Below are 18,017 nucleotides of genomic sequence, written 5' to 3'. Positions count from 1 at the left end.
GAACACTTTACTTGATCTACCCTTTCAGAGCCTGCCTTATCTTAGAGACTAGGACAGTGAAGTCCAACCCTGTGCATTGCACAACCTTGATTTTGAATACCACCCTTGGTACTTAAAAGGCTGGAGCTGTCATGGCAAAGCCTGCCATCAGCGCGGTAATTCAGTAGTTATTCTCATAGCTGTAGCTGCTACACTGCAGGGTTTGAAATGGTACTGGAGTGATGTGCATCATTATAGTTACAAGAAAACATTAATCATACCTGGAATGGATTTTCCTGTCTACATTTGTGTATCCCCTTTGCAACTTTGAGCACCTGGGCTTGTAAAAACATTGGATTAAAGGTGACAGCTAGGCATCTGCTGTGGTTCTCCAATGGTAACTGTATCTGGTGACCATACATATTATTTATAAGTGCACTTTATTCATATTTTGCCAGGTAACATTAACAAACCACAAAAAAAATGTTAACATAAGACGTTTGCTTGGCAGTAGCCGCATGCCATAACCACCCTGTTCGAGTTGAATTTCCCAAGTGTTTGGAGATATTTCAGCAAGTCAAAATCCCACAAATGCTCATTTTTAACTTTATTTGTAAAAAATAAATAGGCGGCAGTGGCATGAACAGAACACATATCGGAGTGGAGGCGGAGCATTGTGAAGTGGACCTTCGTTAAGAGCCACCCGGCACCTTCATTGCCAGCGAATCGTGCCCATCTCACAATCAGAACTTGCGTTGAACGCCATACATTCGGAGAGAATTATATCATTCACAACTAGACACTACCAGCCACGCACCGTGTCATTCTTACATAATACTGCTTTAGCCAGTTTGGACTGCAGAACACCGTGGCAACACCACAGATGGGTGGCACCGAGACAAAAAGAAGGATCCCCAGGCCACATTCCAGCCACGCTGTTTGTTCTCTGCTGGTCTAGGCTTAAAGAGGAATCTTTACCTGTGGGGCTACAGCTTCTGTTCTGGCAACCCAGGTTCTCCCAAGGAGCCAGCAGTCGAGCAACTGTTTCAGTGAAAATACCAGCTTCCCCTTATAAACACAGATAAAACACTTCTGCACAGAGCGAGGCAACAGATGTGTGGGTATTTATGTGCCATCTAGAGGTAGGGGAGGCGGTATTGCAGTTAGCATTGTGTAAAATTCGGTACTGTAACTTTAAACACTGTAATATACAGATTCTTAATAAAAATCATAAAAGAATACAACAATTGCACATATATCCATAGGAGTGAAGCGTGAGCTTGCAATGTGTGTCGCACCAACCATGCCTAAAACCACAGCCTCCCAGCATCCGTCCCTCAACTTCCCCCTTGGGCCAGCCAATCACATAGCAGCCATCTGTTACCCTTTACAATCAATTTGGCTTCCTCGCTGGACCTATCTTGCTTCTTACATCACAGTGCTCTCGGGGACTCACAGGACCAGCCCCTAGTCTCTCAATACCCTACTAATTATCGGTTCTGTGGATGCTTGATGTCTTCCACCACCTGCATGGTCTTCTCTTCCTCAGGGACTTTCTGCATTTTGCAGAACCATTCCGATAAACTCTGCCCAAAGGATGATTCTGCTTCCCATTATCTGTCATCTTCTCAAGTAACTAAACGCATTGTATACACTACCATAGCATTATTAATGTTACTGGTACACAATATTTGTACTTTGTCTTCCAATACCCATTTCCTATCATCATCTCACAACTGTTGGGTCCTCGTGTCTTTGAGTAGTCCTTCCCTCCTACAGGATGTGGGACATTCTGCAGCATCACATCTAAACCCACGTCAACCAGCTGCAAGCATCTTTTAACACGATCCTCCTTGGTGTCCCAAAAGCGTCCCAGATAAGATTGTCATTAAAACTTGTGTCCTATCTTTGAATGTTAGTGCGGACACATATGTACCGTCTGCCCTCAAACAAAATCTTCAGCGCCAAGTGCCCAGCCCTGCACTTGCTCTGCCCTCTCACTGATACAGACAGAACGGGTCGGGAAAACACAGAAGCTAGCAACAAAGGGTTTTTGTTCGGTTCAGCTAGGAGGATTTAGATGTACGAAATGAAAGCAGTTCATATTAATGTGTGCATGCTAATGGAGATGGCACTTCAGAAGTTTCAGGATTTAACCCTGGACATTATTCACTCATGGAAGGTGACCTCAGGAGCAGACAAATCCCATTCACACACAAACATCCACTCACTCACTTTTCAGTCCCCTGAGATTGGTGGCAACTATAGGAAGCTGATGAAGGAATGCGAGGGTGCATATTGGGGGCAAGGGTTGTAAGCATTATTCACTGGTAACAAGGTCTAATGTTGGTGCATGAGTCTCACTATGCGTCTGAGTGACTCTACAGTGGCAAAGGCCAAATACTGAGAACATAACCAATCCTCCAGGCCCACCCCGCTCTCCTTGTCCAAGGACTTCTCTGCAAACTTGATCATCAGTAGCGTCCGTTTGATGTCCAGCCAGTTCTGGAGCACGGCATCCCGTTGTGCGGAGCCAGAGACTGCGCTAAGTGCCAAAAGAACATCCTCACGTGGACCCCAGAGTAGGCAACGAAGCATGTCCTTGGCATCTGAAATGAGAATGCGCTCTGATGGGTTAGGGTTCAGCAAACAGCTGGCGAGCTGCTGGAGTCCCCGAGAGTAGAGGGAACGGTGGGGAATGGGTGGAAGATCAGCACGGGTGTACTCTTTCTCTTTCAGTTCTGGGTTCTCCTCGAAAGGGTTGGGCAGGTGAAGCATTTCATAGATCAGTATACCTGTTTGGAACTCATCACATTTTTTGTACTGAGTTCCTGTGATGATCTCAGGCGCCAGGCGAGACTGGTCCCGAAGCACTTCAGAGTCCATTATACGACTCTTCTGCTTGGCTTGTGAAAAGTTGCTAACCAGTAGTCGGGCTGGACAAGTAGAGTTTGGGTTGACTTCTACAGGTTCAAAGTTAAGTAGCCCACCCCCAGGCCGGAAGTGCACCAGCAATAGGTTTTCCAAACGAAGGTCGCAGTGGGTTACATGGTACGGTTTCAAGTGCTCGAGTCCGGAGCACAGTTGCAAGAGCAGAAGGCACACCTGCCTCTCATATAAGTCAGGGTTTTTGGTGTGCCTGGTCTTAGCCTCTTCTACAAACTCAGCCACAGTTTGGTACGGTACTTCTCGGGTGATGACTACAACTCGACTACGTTGCCTGCTTATGGTCCCTTGGTTGCCAATGTTGCATTTTTGGGACTTTGCAGTGCTAGATGTAGAATCTTGTTTCTTCTTGCCTCCATTTTCTTTCCCCATTTCTTCCTTGCTCACATCATCTTCATCCTCCTCCTCCTCCTCGTCCGGAGAGTTAGGATCTTCCCATGGGAGCAGCCGAACAGGCACGTCAGCCAGGAAATGCCCGCAGTCTTGCTGTATGTTAAAATTCACAGATAGACTTTGACGCACGGCCAAGCTGTGGTAATACTGCCTCTGGGACTCTTTAGCCTTACTTTTACAAATCTGAAAAAAAAGAAATAGACAAAGGTAAATATAAAATAGATTCAAGCAAAGTAAGATGCACAGGATGGTAATTCACAATGTGTCATTTTTATAACTGGCGTACACTTAGTCATGTTACTCAACAAATAAGTTTCCTTATATTGTATTTCCTGGTTTTCCCGCATTGTATGCACTATTTTAGCATAGGCACCTACCCTTCAACATTGCTCTGAAACTTAAAACTTTCAAAAGGTGGGGTAGCCTGGCATAAACCATGCTGAGTCTGTAGAACGCAGTGAAGGGCAGAGAAATGATTTGTAACCCTTGTGGCTGATTTTGCTGCAAACACACCAATTTTCATTTCTCCCAGACTCTAGATATTACTTTGGCATCAAGGTGGGAACCTTTTCAGATTGGCTCCAGACTTGTATGCGAGCTCAATAGTCATTGCTATGGCACCAACACCTAAATAGTCTGCGAAGGCTGCCTATCTGGAAGGATCTTCAGTGCCCTCCAAGAATCCGGCAAGATCAATTGTCAACCACTCTTCAGTTACAGGTCATGTAAACTAGCCTGCCCGAGGCCACCTTGTATTTCTACACTTGCTTGCACAAACCACCGCTCAATCTGATCTTTCTACTAATCACCTTTTTAACGTATCTTTTCTGGAAATTGATTCCTCCGCGTATGGTAATTGGTGAAAGGCCCTATTACTTTGGCGGAGTCAACATGTAAATAATAACTTCTTCTAAGATAGTTTTCTTAACACACATTTAAAATTATCGTAAAACTTCTACTATGGGTTTTCAAGAAATTCAAGGCAAATTCTGTCCTTTCTTTTTCAGCCCACCCTGTGTGTCTCGAGCTCCGAGGGGGTTTTCCAAGAAAGCATAAGTGCAAGATCCAAAGGTCCTGGTGACTGACTTCAGGAATGTGTGCACGACGGATATAGTCCTCCCACACAAAACCCATCCAGGGATCCGGATTCTGGGATGCAGTTTCCAGCACATGCACGCCTCCAGAACCAGAGACAGATTAGGGGAGCTTTTCATAATGCATGGGGGAAAGAAGGAAATAAAGATAAGAAAAGTGGGGAAATGAAAAATGAAAGGGAGGGAGAGGGCGGGAGAGGCACAGGATTTGGAAAATGTTTTAGAAAAGGGAAATATCTGAGCTGAGCCAATAAATGAGGGAGATAAAGCGGTGGAGAACAAAGAAAAAAAAACTGAAAAAGTGAGAAACAGAGAGAGGAGCACGAGGAAGAAGCGACGGAAACACCAGATATATTTTCACAAATACAGGAGGCAAAACGAGAGAAACGGTAAACGGATTACAATAGTAAGGGCCACGGAAAGGAAAGGTAAGGGTAATTTTGAGGAAGTAGAGATCGGCTGGCAGCGGGGCAGCGAGGGAGAGATAGAAAGAAGATAGTGACAGAGTCACAGAAAGAGAGAGACCGAGAAAGAGAGAAAAATAGCAAAAAGCGTCGAGAAGCAGGTCAAAGGGTAAAACAAGTTCCCCTTGCGACACTTGAAGTGGGCCTTGCAGGTTTGACGAGAAGGCACCACTGGAGTCCTTGGGCTAGTTACACAGATTAAAGTTGTGAGATGGAGGTACCCGAGTGCAGACAGGAGGGTCAAAATGCCGAGGAATGTGTAATGTCGAAGGGTCAATGTTCATGAGACTGCACCCTTTGGGCCCAGAGGTCGTGCCAAGGGACAGCTCTCTGCCAGTGCTTAATTTGTAAATAAAAACGTGCCGGTGCTCAGCCCTCCTCTTAAACACGCTGCTGATAACTTAAATGTACCAACACGAAATAATGAGGCAGCGGAATACTGAAGTCATCTCGGGTCTCTTAAATATATTAAAGCCACTCTCGACCCCGTCAGCTCACTCCTGCAGCTTTCTGCTTTCCCCCATTGTGACGCTTTTCGTTTTTCTCTTCCCCGTCTTTCCCATATGTGTATTTGGCTCGCAGTAAATGCTTGAGGCAGAAAAATTAAGTGCAGGCCCTCAAAAATAACTGCCTGTGCTCCGCCCCGGACACAACAAGCACAAATTAAGCACTGCTATCTGGTCACAACTCACTAAGGGCCATATGTACGTAAGCTTTTTCCCATAGACACAGAATGGGTAAAATCCTTTCGTACATCTGGCCCTAAGATTCCGTTATTTTATGGTCACAGGAGCAAAGGGTGTTTAATATTGACAAAGAACCGCAGGACGATCTCAGACCAGATACATGGAATGCAAGCCGTGTCTGGTACGTGGAACCCTGCCCCATATCCACAGGATTTACCGAGGTTTAGAGAAGGACAAGGGGCACCGTCACACAGGGCAATGTCACAGACAAGTCGTGCGTAAATGAAGTCGTTTACAGACACTTCCTGCCAGAGAGCCGCATCAGTTAGCTTTGGATTAGTCACCTCATGTAACAAAGCAAACCCCTGGTCACTTCCTGCTAGAATGAGGTCACTCGTGGCCTTTCAGGCACAAATAATATTCATGTTCTATCCAACCCACAGAGCAAAAATGTCCACGCTAACTGTATTTTTTATTTGCTTTTTAATACAGGCTTAATGTTGCATGAGAGAAGCACCGAAATATACGGTGTTAGTGTCGCCGAAGTAGCATATGTTGTTAAACGCAAATCTCGAAAAAGAACACTATTTAAAAGAAAATATTTTTGGAAGGGAACAGCGTGACCGATGCTGCAACAGTCAAAGTGTACATCTTAAAGAAACGTCTGACCGACTTCATTAGCGAAGAATAAGAGGTAAGGAACACAAATCAATAATAGTTTAAGGAGGTCTTTCTACGCAACTGATTTAAAATACAGCAAACCAAACATTTGATGGAAAGGTTTCTGTCCGACAGTGAAAAACGTATCGAACTTCAAGACGCGTCTTACAAAAGCATAAAGTGCTCAAAACATTCCTAAACACAGAGAATTCTGTGCTTCACCACATAAGCCAAACTGCAAAGCAACAACCCTTAAACACAAGAAACTGAATGGAGGCAACACTGCTCTGACTAGCAAAAAATTATCTATAAATCCATTCTACACGATTATCAGAAAATAAATCATTTTACACTCAACATACCAGCAATACTAAAAGGAAGCATGGGGAAATATTCAAAGGGGTAGAGGAATTCATCAAACCTCACAACCAACACATGATAACTAGTCAATTTAGAATCGGAAAACACGTGAAAAATGAGTTCTACCACTGAATTTGGATAAGGAGGATTATTCATTAACGGTAGCCCAAACATTGTACTCAAGCGACACCTGGTCAGAAAAATATACCTTACCACACTGTCCAGATGTTTTTTTAAAAAGGTGCAAGTATGCAGCCCTTCATAACAGACCCCATCTTTGGATGAATGTCTCCAACATGGGTAGGTTTGTGATGCCTTTCCCGATAGCAGCACATTAGGTTGATGAGCTGCTAAAATGATCACTTAAGTCGCCCAGCTCCACGCCAGAGGGCCAGCACTCCGCCACGTCAAACTCAACCCTCGCAAAACCTCCAAGAAAGGAGGCCGACACTGAGGGTGCTTTCAGGGGCAATTTACTTTTCCTGTCAGTACTTAGGCGCATTTTGCACATTAGCGCGTGGTAATACCAAAATCAACTGTACTGCGTACTGAAGAGATTGGGGCACATTGGCTGCCATGTGGGCATGAAAATGTTAGTGTATGAGTGGTTATAGGAGCTCCACCCCTCCAAATGGGCGGAATTACTAGAATGAATTGGTAACATGCCACCCATATTTTAGTTCAAGGGTGATGATAGGCACATTGCACTTTAAACTCTGGTAACACTGGATACCGTATGCGTGCTGATAAAAGCCCCAACACAAACAAATTATTAGATTGATTTGTTAATATGTTTTATGTCACGAGTACTGTCAGGCACACTGCATGCCCCCCTCCTTTACTATTAAAGCCCCAATGCCCTCGGGACCTGGCCCACAAAGGGAAAATGAATTAAGAGCATGGGAGACCGCACTTTTTTTTTTTTTTTTTATTCTCTGAAAAATCCGCAAATCCAGCCACTGATTTTTCTGAGAATTAAAAAAAAAAATGCTTCTCAGCCCTAGCGGGATCACAGGAGGGGGCTCTGGAAGAAGGCTAAGGAGTTTAGGATGGTCCTACCCTAACCTCTTTTGTTTTTTATTTGGGACTCAGCTGAAGCAGAGTCCCAAATTGGCTGCCTACACTTTTTGTTTGAAGTGTTGACAACCAATCAGATCCCAGCAGGAAATTTCCAGGTTCTGGAGGCTCTAAATATAGGCACTTATTTCCTTTAAAATCTCAAAAACTACTGAGCAGATTTACACCAACTAAAAAAAAGCATGATTTCCTGACCAAAAGCTACCTTTCTGCCAAATGTGGTGTAATTCCGTCGAGCGAGTTCGGGCAGTAGTCGTGTTCAAAACCCCTATAAGAATTCAAATGGGAAACACACTTTCTTTTTACCTCCCCCTTTTCTTGGCCCTCGCTTGACGGACCATCCCGAACATTCTAAGCACAACAAGACCCTTGGGCACATTTTTTTGGAAAATGTTGTGAAGATTCGTCAAGCGGCGCCACAGATCCAGCCAAGTGAAAAAACGCTATTTCTAGGGAAACTAGGTCCTAACTATAACTGGTGACCGACAGCAGGTAAAATACATATCCATATATATATATATATAGATATATATACACACACACAGCATTTCAATAGTTGTACATTAACATCTGCTAATTCTTTAAGGTATAACATGGAGGACTTTGCACATAGAAAGCATGTCAGAGGAGGGGGAAACATGGTTTTATCTCAAAACCGCATGCTATCCTCCATAACACCACACACAAACATGTAAGGGAAACCACTAAGAGATAGAACTGCCACTGCGGTAACATGATTTCCAAGCCTGAAGATTGCGCAGGATGATTAACCTGCCTAACTCAGAATGCAAAGGGCTTAAGAGCTTCATACCTGTAACTTCCAATTGGTGATATTCAATCCAGCATAGACAATTCAGCAAGTCAATAGAGTTATCAAAACTGCCTCCCTTAAGCTTCACTTATTATAGCTGACCTTCAAGGCTTCCCTGCTAACCCTCAAGGATTCCCTGCTACACCCTGAATCAACTTTGGTTGAGCAAACTCGTTGTGCTGGACTTCCAAATCAGCTTGCTGCAGTAGGGTTCACTTTAACTTCTGCCAGAGACTTGTAGGACACCTCATTGAAGCCATGTGGTGTGTGTTGGCTGTGGCAAGTGCAAAAGAGACGCTATCAAGAGGTTAAACTGTCCTTCTAAAGTCAACAGGAATATACAAAATACGGATTGGCGGGCATACCAAAATATTACTCACTCCTCAGCGGGTAGTGCTTCACTCAGAGTCATGCTTATTATGTGGTCAAAAGATGTGACATTATGCCCATGCTTACACATCTGCACTGGCCTTATGGCCCACCGTCATCCATTTTAAAGCATCCAGGTGTACATCTGAAATCAACAGAGATTCCAAAAGAGGGAAGCGGACAGGCATTTTCAGGCAGTTCACAATTACCACTGAATTCAGTCCCACATTGGACTAAGAAAATGGCAGCAACTCAAAGTTTGGTAAACATCATAGAAAACTGCTGTTTCACCAACTCTTTTATATTTTCCTTATTTCATCTTTGTTGATATTCTATTTAAATGACTGTCAGCAAGTGCTGCATCTGACTGAATTGATATGATGAAGTAACTATTTTAAATTGACAATTCCTACTAATTATGGTTTTGGTAGAGAATGCCCACACATTCCATCCGCCTCCCCCGCCTCCCCAGCCAGCTCCACACATACAACTCTGCAGTCAATAAGTAAGCAATCCTCTTCTTAACATCTTCGGACATCCATTGGCTGTGCATCCTTAGGTAAGGCAGAAAGAAAAATACATCTCCTGTTTGGAACATTGAGGACCACACAATCAACAGCACCTGTACTTGGCTACGATATGTACCCACTTCCAGTATATCATCACAGGCAACCAAACCTCACATACATGCCAGCCATGCACTGCAAATACAAACAGAATCATGTCCTTCATGCTGATCATCCCACACTGCAGCGGGTGATAAAGCCAACGTTCTCTCCACTTCAACTACCTCCCGTATGCCTGATGTCCTGGTACCACACGACTAAACATCATATGTAGTCACCAAACAATCAGAGCAGGAGTAGCAATCTTTCCTTTCTTTTTCTCTCTCTCTTCTCTCCATCCCTCCCTCTCTGCCACTTTCAGCTACCTGCTACAATGTCCAATACCTTACACTATTACACTTTGTCTAATGACCACCTGACAGCAATACAGCATTCATCTCCGATATCTGACCTTAGTATGGCAGTATCTATCTGTCATATGATCCTCTTCTTCTGTAATATCAACTTCTTAGGTGGCTCCTAAAAGAATAACCATGAGACAGGTTCCCTGCCACCTGATGACATTGGCCAGCTCAAAAACAACTGGGGTAGTATGAGGTGGGCCGTGGACACCCAGGGTCCAACATGTTTCAAATTCCACCTGTTCTATTCTCCCTAGAAGGAGACTGTCAGTATTGTACGCCGAAGACTGTAAACACGTCTGCAACTTGAGTTTTTAATGTTTTGAGTTGGGTCACTTATGGGGTTGTGCGTTATATTGTACAAATAATGTTCATGAATCGGTTGACAAGTACCATCTAACGTCAGAAATGAGTCCCAAGGCCAACATTCACAATGAATGAACATTCAATGAAGTTATGATTCATCACTAATTGGGACATCTTTGCATAGACAGTTGACTCGGAGTCACTCATTTGGCCCAGCTGAGCTCTGCTCTTCAGCTATGATATGAGACAGTGGAGTGTGAGACTGACATGTATGGTTCAGTTACTGACTCTAATGAAGGTCACATTGAGGCTGAGTGGACTAAAAATGAATGGGTCAGAGCAATGTGATTTCCAAAGACAGTCATTGAGCATTTGGGTGGCGGTTGTCTCTACATTGCATTGTTGTTTCTCACATTGTGTCTCACACTGGACACATGGTCAATTGATTTTTGACCACAGACTCTTAAATTTATGTTGCTTACATTTTGCATCCGATCTTTTTAAAAAATGGTTGCAGCATGCGCTTCTCTGCCATGGTGCTGGTAGAAATAACAGAACATCAGGGCATAAACCTGCTCTAGGTACATTTTTATGTGCGCTGGAAACTTCATCCTAATTTGTTACAAATGGATGCTTTGCTGTTCTGGATTTTTTTTAAGCTTAGGTATTTTTGAATGTTGTGATGTTTTATAGTCGTTGGCTCACTGAAACTAATAAAATGAAAAAATAAACATGTAGCCATCCCAGTGGCTGCAAACAGCACGCTCAAGACTAGCTCTCAAAGATCAATCTGGATGGCTTCATCTTGAGGCTTGCTAATGATGAGACGTCTCAGAGCTTCCCCGGCAGTATCAACCTTCACTTTAGGACCAATATCATGCTCAGGTCAAAGACCATCTGGCAACAGATGATCCTGCATGGGAGAGTCAAGCCCTTCAAGCCAAAGCACACTCAGAAGTACCATACTTTTTGTATACACCTGTGTCAGAGGCAAGTTTCTGAGATCGATATATCCAAAGAGTGCCGCACACGACGCACTGAGTCTCAAAGACCTTCAAGAGTATGAGCCAATCACATTAACTATCAGAGAAGTCATCGGCTTCCCTGTTTGCATGCTGCTCACCTGCATCGCATTCTGCATGATCTACAAAACAGTCCACTGCAGCACTCCACCACAACAGGTGACAAGATTAAGGCATCTGGGGGCATACCTTAGATGTACAGCAGTAGCCCCACCAAACTGGAAACCAGAAATGACAGGGAAGAAAAAACAAGATGCCAGGCCTTTTCCTGATATGCTGCAATAGTGTGAATTCCCATCTCTATCCACAACCACAAACCCCCTCTCTTCAGTTCCAGAAAGAACTGAAGACTCATCCCTTCCGGAAACATCCTACTACAGTGTAACACCCACACCCGTCTGCCAAACCCCACCTGAAGACATTTCCGCACAACTTCTCCTTCACCTCACAATCCTGGAATCCACCCCTCATTGATAAGTACGGCTTCTCGAAGCAGTAATATTTCCTCCATCTTTCGCTTCACCATTCAACAATCTTTGCAATAGACCTGTATAACAAAATCTAGGGTAACATACATCATTGCAAACTGGATTGTGACCTTGGCCCCCACACACTACTATGAGCCCCTATGAGAAGGCCCAAAATTCAGCAAAGGATAGGGATGAGCTACAAAATCTAAAGAATTTAAGTCAATTAACACTATAAATTATTAACGAAAGGGATCAGCTTAAGGGCTGCCTCAAGCCCGCGTGGGCCTGTCCTGCTTGGCGCAGGTTCACAGAGGCAGTGCGGATGCAGACAGGAGATAAGGAGAAAAGGAGAGGCCTGGTGTAAGCGACTTCGTGTAATACCACCAGCATTTACACATCTCACAGTGTTCAGCGCTATTCCGTTACAAAGCAGCCAGGAAAAGTAAAGAGATTAATTCACAATACGATACATTTCGGAAACCATTCTAAGCTGATTAGCCGCAATAAATCCACCGAAGGAACAGATGTGTGTCTTTATCCTCTTGTAATGAAGGAACAGAGATTAATGCGTCTAGAAGGTAGGAGACAAAGGACCAGATTGGCTATTATTGCGCCTGCGAAGGGTTCTTACTCTTCCAGCATATAAAACTATCTGTACAGATAAAACAATGTAGCGGAAGAGATTTGAGGTACCAATTACAGTCACTGATGATCAGTTTGAGCTGTAAAAAGAAGTACTTTACAAAAGAGCTGAAGTCTCATAGCAAAATTACAGAACGATGACGAGGATGGATTCAAGAAATGGAAGGATGGAATGCCTGGACAGGTCTCCTTATGTAGCTATTGGTACCTTTGTCCTTTAATCACCTGCATTTGTAAGGGCATCAAAAAGCCTGTGCCCATCCCTATGTCACCCTCCTTGCTCTCACTATAAAATGCCAAAACAAAAAAAGGGAGTTCATGTGAATCCTGAAGCTCTTTCCCACAATTGTTTCCCGATTCTTCCCAACACTTCTACCATCCTGGCATGGTTGCTGTACAAAAGATGTTCAACAGTGGAGGTGGCAGACATTTTCACCTGATGAGCCTTCTGCCCATCACCCCCAAATACCTTTCCACCACCCCAGGTGTGCATCATTACTTTAGCGCCAATTTCCTCTGCTTGAAGAGTGGAGTACCTTCGCCTCAGGAGTCGTCCTTCTCCCCCAGTTGCTTCAAGGCGGTAACAGTTCAGAATGAATGTCCCCAGCAGAGGTAGACTGTGACATGGCGACCAGTAGAGCTAGGGGATATATATGTAGGTGCACGGCAATAGGTAATAAAACAAGCAAGATAGACGAGTGGTGGTACTAAGTATGGATTCCTCACATGGAGATCCATGTGATGGAGAATTCCTCGGAATATTTAGTCTAGGCCTTGTTGCTTTACATAGTGAACTGATACTACTTAAGCCGGCTCAGTCCTGAGGCTGACCAACAGTATTCTGTTCTGTTAAAGAGGAATTATGTGTGTAACTTCATCAGGTGTACTGTGTTCCAGTTCTTCTTGCCCCACCTGTGATATAGACACTATCTAAAGAGTCTCCTCTTGCACACTAACCTACAACCTGGCCAATTGTGACTGGCACTGGAGCCTCATCTAGTATTTTGGTTTCCACTTCTACGAAGACTTATTTTATATTTGATCATTTTAGATAGAGAATACCACGTGCGGCCTTGGTGGCCTCTCCTGCAGTTTTTGGTCTCGTTTTAGGGGCTGCTGCCAGCACAACAATACCAAAGCCCTAAAAATTGAGTTCAGATCACAGCACGCCTGCATGTAGGTGTTTGTTTGGTCTTGAGATCCATCATCTGCCTTCTCCTCATGTGACAAGGCTTGCAACTTATCGAATAGCTGTTACCGTCACAAAATAGCACACTAATATATTGGATTACATTCGTTGAACATGTAGTACAATATGATGCAACAAGTACATGAAATAGATGTAATGCCTCCAACAAAGAAACACTCATGGTCTCCTGCAGTGCAGATACTTAAATAAAGATCACAGCCCCAACAGAAAACGTAAGATGCCTCACCACAACTTCCTTCACACATGACAGCTGGTTAGGCGATACCTCCTAATAATGCAACGCACTACTCAAAGAAGGCCAAAGAGCAGATTACGCAGAAGACCCCGCCCCCTCACAACACACAGCACACTCTAAAGTGCTTTTAACTGACAAAGACACACTCCTCAAGAGCACAATCCACTACCCAACAGCTTCAACCTAGGAATAAGGCAGTCCGAGCACACCCTAAGGCACACAAGGTGCCAAAGCTTAAGATTTGTAAGTGATGCCCCTCACCAAAACAACCCACCCCTCCCAAAAACCCATCTCCAGCCCTGACAAGAGAATATGTTAACCGCTCATTCTTGCATTCTTACACAAACAACACAGTTATGCAGCCATATTTACGAATCCTCAGTGGACAACCAGTCACACCAGACAGAGGTAAGACAACGGGCTAATTCACCCAAAAAGGTACAGCAAAAGTTCCAATCAATCAAAGACACAACATCACACCATGACCTTCCACTAAATCGTTGGCAATCACTACTTAACCCTATACAAACCAGACAGACCCATTATAGTAGATACCAGACATCACAAAACCTACTCAGCATTGGGCTCTTTTAAGACCCATGTCATAGTTCTTAATTAGGTGCAAACAAAATAGGCCCCTGTTTTAGCACTAGCTCTGAAAAGGAGCTGCCAGCCAATTCAATTTACTCCAACTTTGCCCAACCATTTACCACTAGCTTTCAACACAAAAGTAAAGCGGCTCCAAAAGCACACTTAATATGTGGTGCAAATGGTATTTGAACTGAGTTTTTTTGTGGCTGCATTTTTCACTGGTGCCGAAATGACACTGAAAGACTCGAGTCAGGGAGAAAGCGTAAAACAATTATTAAAGCCACCCTCTGTACATGCATGAAGGCTGTGGGGTCATGAAGCGTGGACTACACAAATGGTTAATCGGTTACAAACAGACTGATTCGTATGTCGCTGAGATGAGCACCTAGCTATGAAGCTGCTAAAGTTGAGACCAAAAGAATTGCTTTCTAATCCTGGCTTTACCCTGCGACCAATGTTATGTGATCTTCGGCAGATCACCGTCAGCCAATGCTCCAGATCCCTTACCTGTCAGAACTGGAATCACAAGGAAAGAGACTGTATTCTGCAATGCAAAATAATTTGACCATTCTGTTCACCTCGGAATGGCCTGAAGGCCGACCAGTTTGCTAAGTTTATTTATTAGTTTATGTACTGCATGCCACAAATCTCTGACCCACCATAAAGAACTACAAAACATGCAATGCTTTTATGCGATTCAGGCCAGGGATCTAAATAAGTTCACAGTCCATGCAGTGGACATGCGCAAAGCAAGCTCCTTCTGAAGAGGAGGAGTGGAGAGGGGTAACCACACCATGGAGCTGATGTTCCAGTTTTTAGTTTGGAAGACATCAGTGACTGCGCCTTGAAAGTGGTGCAGACGGGATGGCATGCAGGACTATGTTCTCATGACTAGCTGGAAACACACATGCACGAGAACACTGCACACTATATATTACTAACCCGCCAAAATACTGTCCAGGTTCAGGCATTCCCACGTATGCTGTAACCTGCTGAGTTCTTACTGTTACAGGTATACATCTCCACAAGGTTTGTGATAATGATTCCTGGATTGAAGTGATAGCCATGGTCAAAGTGTTTTTATCGTGTGGGATTGGCCTAAATCGTAGTTTTCTACCTTGAGCAGAACATTTCCTTTCCATCTATGGACGAGACAGGACCTTAAAGAAAGAGATGCCGAGGCGTTTGTGACCTGTAACATCTTCAATGATTATAAAACTGGGACTCACCCCTTCCTTTCCCTCTTCGCTACCTCAGTGAGGCACAGAATCCGGTTCCATGCCTGCCTTGGCGCCCACACTCACCTTCGCCGAACTGCAACAATGTTGAAAAACTGTGCGCACCCCCTGCTACTCTAGTAATGAGATTCAACAATAAGACGCTGCAACACTGATCCTTTGCGATGCTTCATCACCAAAACACAGGAAGACTCTGACTACTCCCCCGTGGCTGCTTGAGGAAGAGAGAAGAAGGCGAGAACAGGAAACAAAGAGAGCGAGAATCGATCTCTAACAAGATGAGGGGTTTCTCACCTCTTTTCACCAATAGTCCTGGCATTCTTTTCACAGATCCCAATTCAGTATCCAAGCGCTGACAGCTGGGTTTCATTGGTTCCTCTCAATTAGGAGTTTACGGATATCTACCTGCACAGTCTGACCAGCATCTCTCTGGGATATACCAAGTCTGAGTACCTTGCTAGGACCTTCTGTACTCAAGAATGGAAGTGGTAAGCACAGGATTCCTCCTTCCTAGAAAGACTTTCTAAAGGGCTACCCCACCTGCAGATAGCCTGTGCTGCCCATTTTTAACTCAGAGACTTACAGGACCACCTTAAATACTATTTCACAGGTAGTAAGTAGTCAATCACACAGAGTAATATATCCTAAAAAATGTCCGACCTGTCTAACCGTTTCATGATCTGTCTAAACCACTGTTCTTTTAATTTAGTTATAGTTTGTTCCTTAACATAATTTTCACATTATCAGGCCATACAATACGCCGAGAGTACATGACTTACTACAGGACATTCCCTTTGTGGAGAGGGCGATAAACTTGCCTGGATAGAAAACAAAAGCACTTTTAAGGATCTTGGGAACTGGCTGCCAGTTCTATCTGAAAATGGTGGAAAAAAACAAAGATAATGGGTAGAATTAAGGGCCATATGTACGAACACTTTTTCCCATAGACACAGAATGGGTAAAAACCTTTGCTACATCTGGCCCTAAATCTCTCATCTTGCTTTTCGGCAGCTGTTTGTGGATGGACTGCCATGTCAAAGCAATATCATGGGTCCTCCCACTTTGAAGCTTGGTTCAAGAATGCTACACTTCATGACTGTGGCCACTTCACTCATACAACGGAAATTAATCTTGGCAAGCATCCGTAAGTTCCTCGTTGACATGCCAGTGCGAATGTCACAACACAGCAGCTACATTATTCTGCTAGGTGATGACACTGTGATCATAATACCTCTCTCTGACCGGTTGCCGAAGATGCTGAGGCTGTATCCAGGGGCTGCTTACCTAAGCATAATAATAGCAGATATCTCTTACTTCTTGTTGACACAGGACACTGAGCAAGAGTGGGAGGGAAGACCAAGCTGTAGGCTAAATACCGCTTTATATTAATTCCTTCTTTTACATAACTGCAGAAAGGGAAAGCCCATATTCAGAAAATATGCCCCATACCTCCTAATCTCTAAAGTGTATGCTTTTTGTACCATGCACATGATGCTGAGTATAAGTAAGCATCTTCTATGAGGTTAAATATTCTACTAAACGCACCATATTAGAAAGTACAAATATCACCTCAGTTGTCCTTGCTTACCTTCACAGCATAATTGTTGAGTGGGTCTTTTGCGTAGGTGGCAGTATAGTAGATGGCGTCGCCCGCTTCACAGCTTGGCTTGTCACTGGCGAGACGGAAGTCTGACCAGCTGTCGACTCCGAACCGCAGCTGATCCTTCTGCCCGGCCATGAAGAGGTCTTCACACCGGATGGCTAGTTTCTTCAGTGAGTCTGTATGAAGGCTCCGGATCTTGGCCACCACTTCCTCCCGATTCTCTATCCCACGGTACAACGCTTGCCTCTGGGGCTTCTGGATGCTGCGTCCGTGCTTGCTGGGAGCGAGGTGCTTCGTAGACAACGAATCCATACTACTGGAGCCTCTTTCCTTAACAGTGAGGGCCGAAAGGCTGGAGACACTGTTGCCTACGGAAGCACTAGCCCTGTCTTTCATGGTGGGTCTGTCCAGGGAGTCCCCAGACTCATTGTCCAGCAGTTTGATATCGGAGCTGAGGGAAGAGCTAGCGCTGCCCGTGTCCCAGTTCGGGTCTAGGTCATACGTGGGATTGGCCACACCTAGGTTGTTCTCTTTAGATCCCTTCCGTGGGTTTTTTGTTGCTGGTTCGGTGTTGGCTCTAGTAATGGTTTTCTTTGGCAACGGAGGAGGAGTCGGCTGGGACTCGCCTGTCGTTTCATGATCAGTCATCTCTCCAAAGGCAATGGCATCATCGGACACCCCTCCTTTCATTTGCCGTGGCTGCTTGTGGGGTATCATGTTAGCCCGGGAGTGTCCTAGGTGAACAAATAAAAAAAAAACACAATTAAAAAAAGAACAAACAGATAACAAAGTTTCTATTTTCCATTTACTGTGGCAGGCAGGTCAACTGTAGTGCACATCTACATGATGCAAAGAATGATGGTATCTTCTTCAAGAACAGCAGAAACAATCTGC

The 18,017-nt window shown here is 44.3% G+C and overlaps 1 protein-coding gene across 4 annotated transcripts in view; it reads right to left on the bottom strand.

Moving 5' to 3' along the window:
• Positions 1-400: 400 nt before the first annotated feature.
• PEAK1 (pseudopodium enriched atypical kinase 1) overlaps positions 401-18,017 on the bottom strand; it is a 490,737-nt gene continuing 473,120 nt past the window's right edge. For all 4 annotated transcript variants that reach the window (XM_069222205.1, XM_069222202.1, XM_069222203.1 and 1 more), the window contains 2 exons: positions 17,109-17,857; positions 401-3,501 (listed from right to left, as the gene is read on the bottom strand). In XM_069222205.1, the coding sequence (XP_069078306.1) occupies positions 2,320-3,501; positions 17,109-17,857 (1,931 nt within the window). In that variant the 3' untranslated portion in view covers positions 401-2,319. The remainder of the gene's footprint in view (positions 3,502-17,108; positions 17,858-18,017) is intronic.

Source organism: Pleurodeles waltl, chromosome 3_1, assembly GCF_031143425.1.
Source record: "Pleurodeles waltl isolate 20211129_DDA chromosome 3_1, aPleWal1.hap1.20221129, whole genome shotgun sequence".
Lineage (NCBI taxonomy): Eukaryota > Metazoa > Chordata > Amphibia > Caudata > Salamandridae > Pleurodeles > Pleurodeles waltl.
Note: the sequence above shows the minus strand (reverse complement) of the source record. Positions and strands in the feature narration are given on the sequence as shown.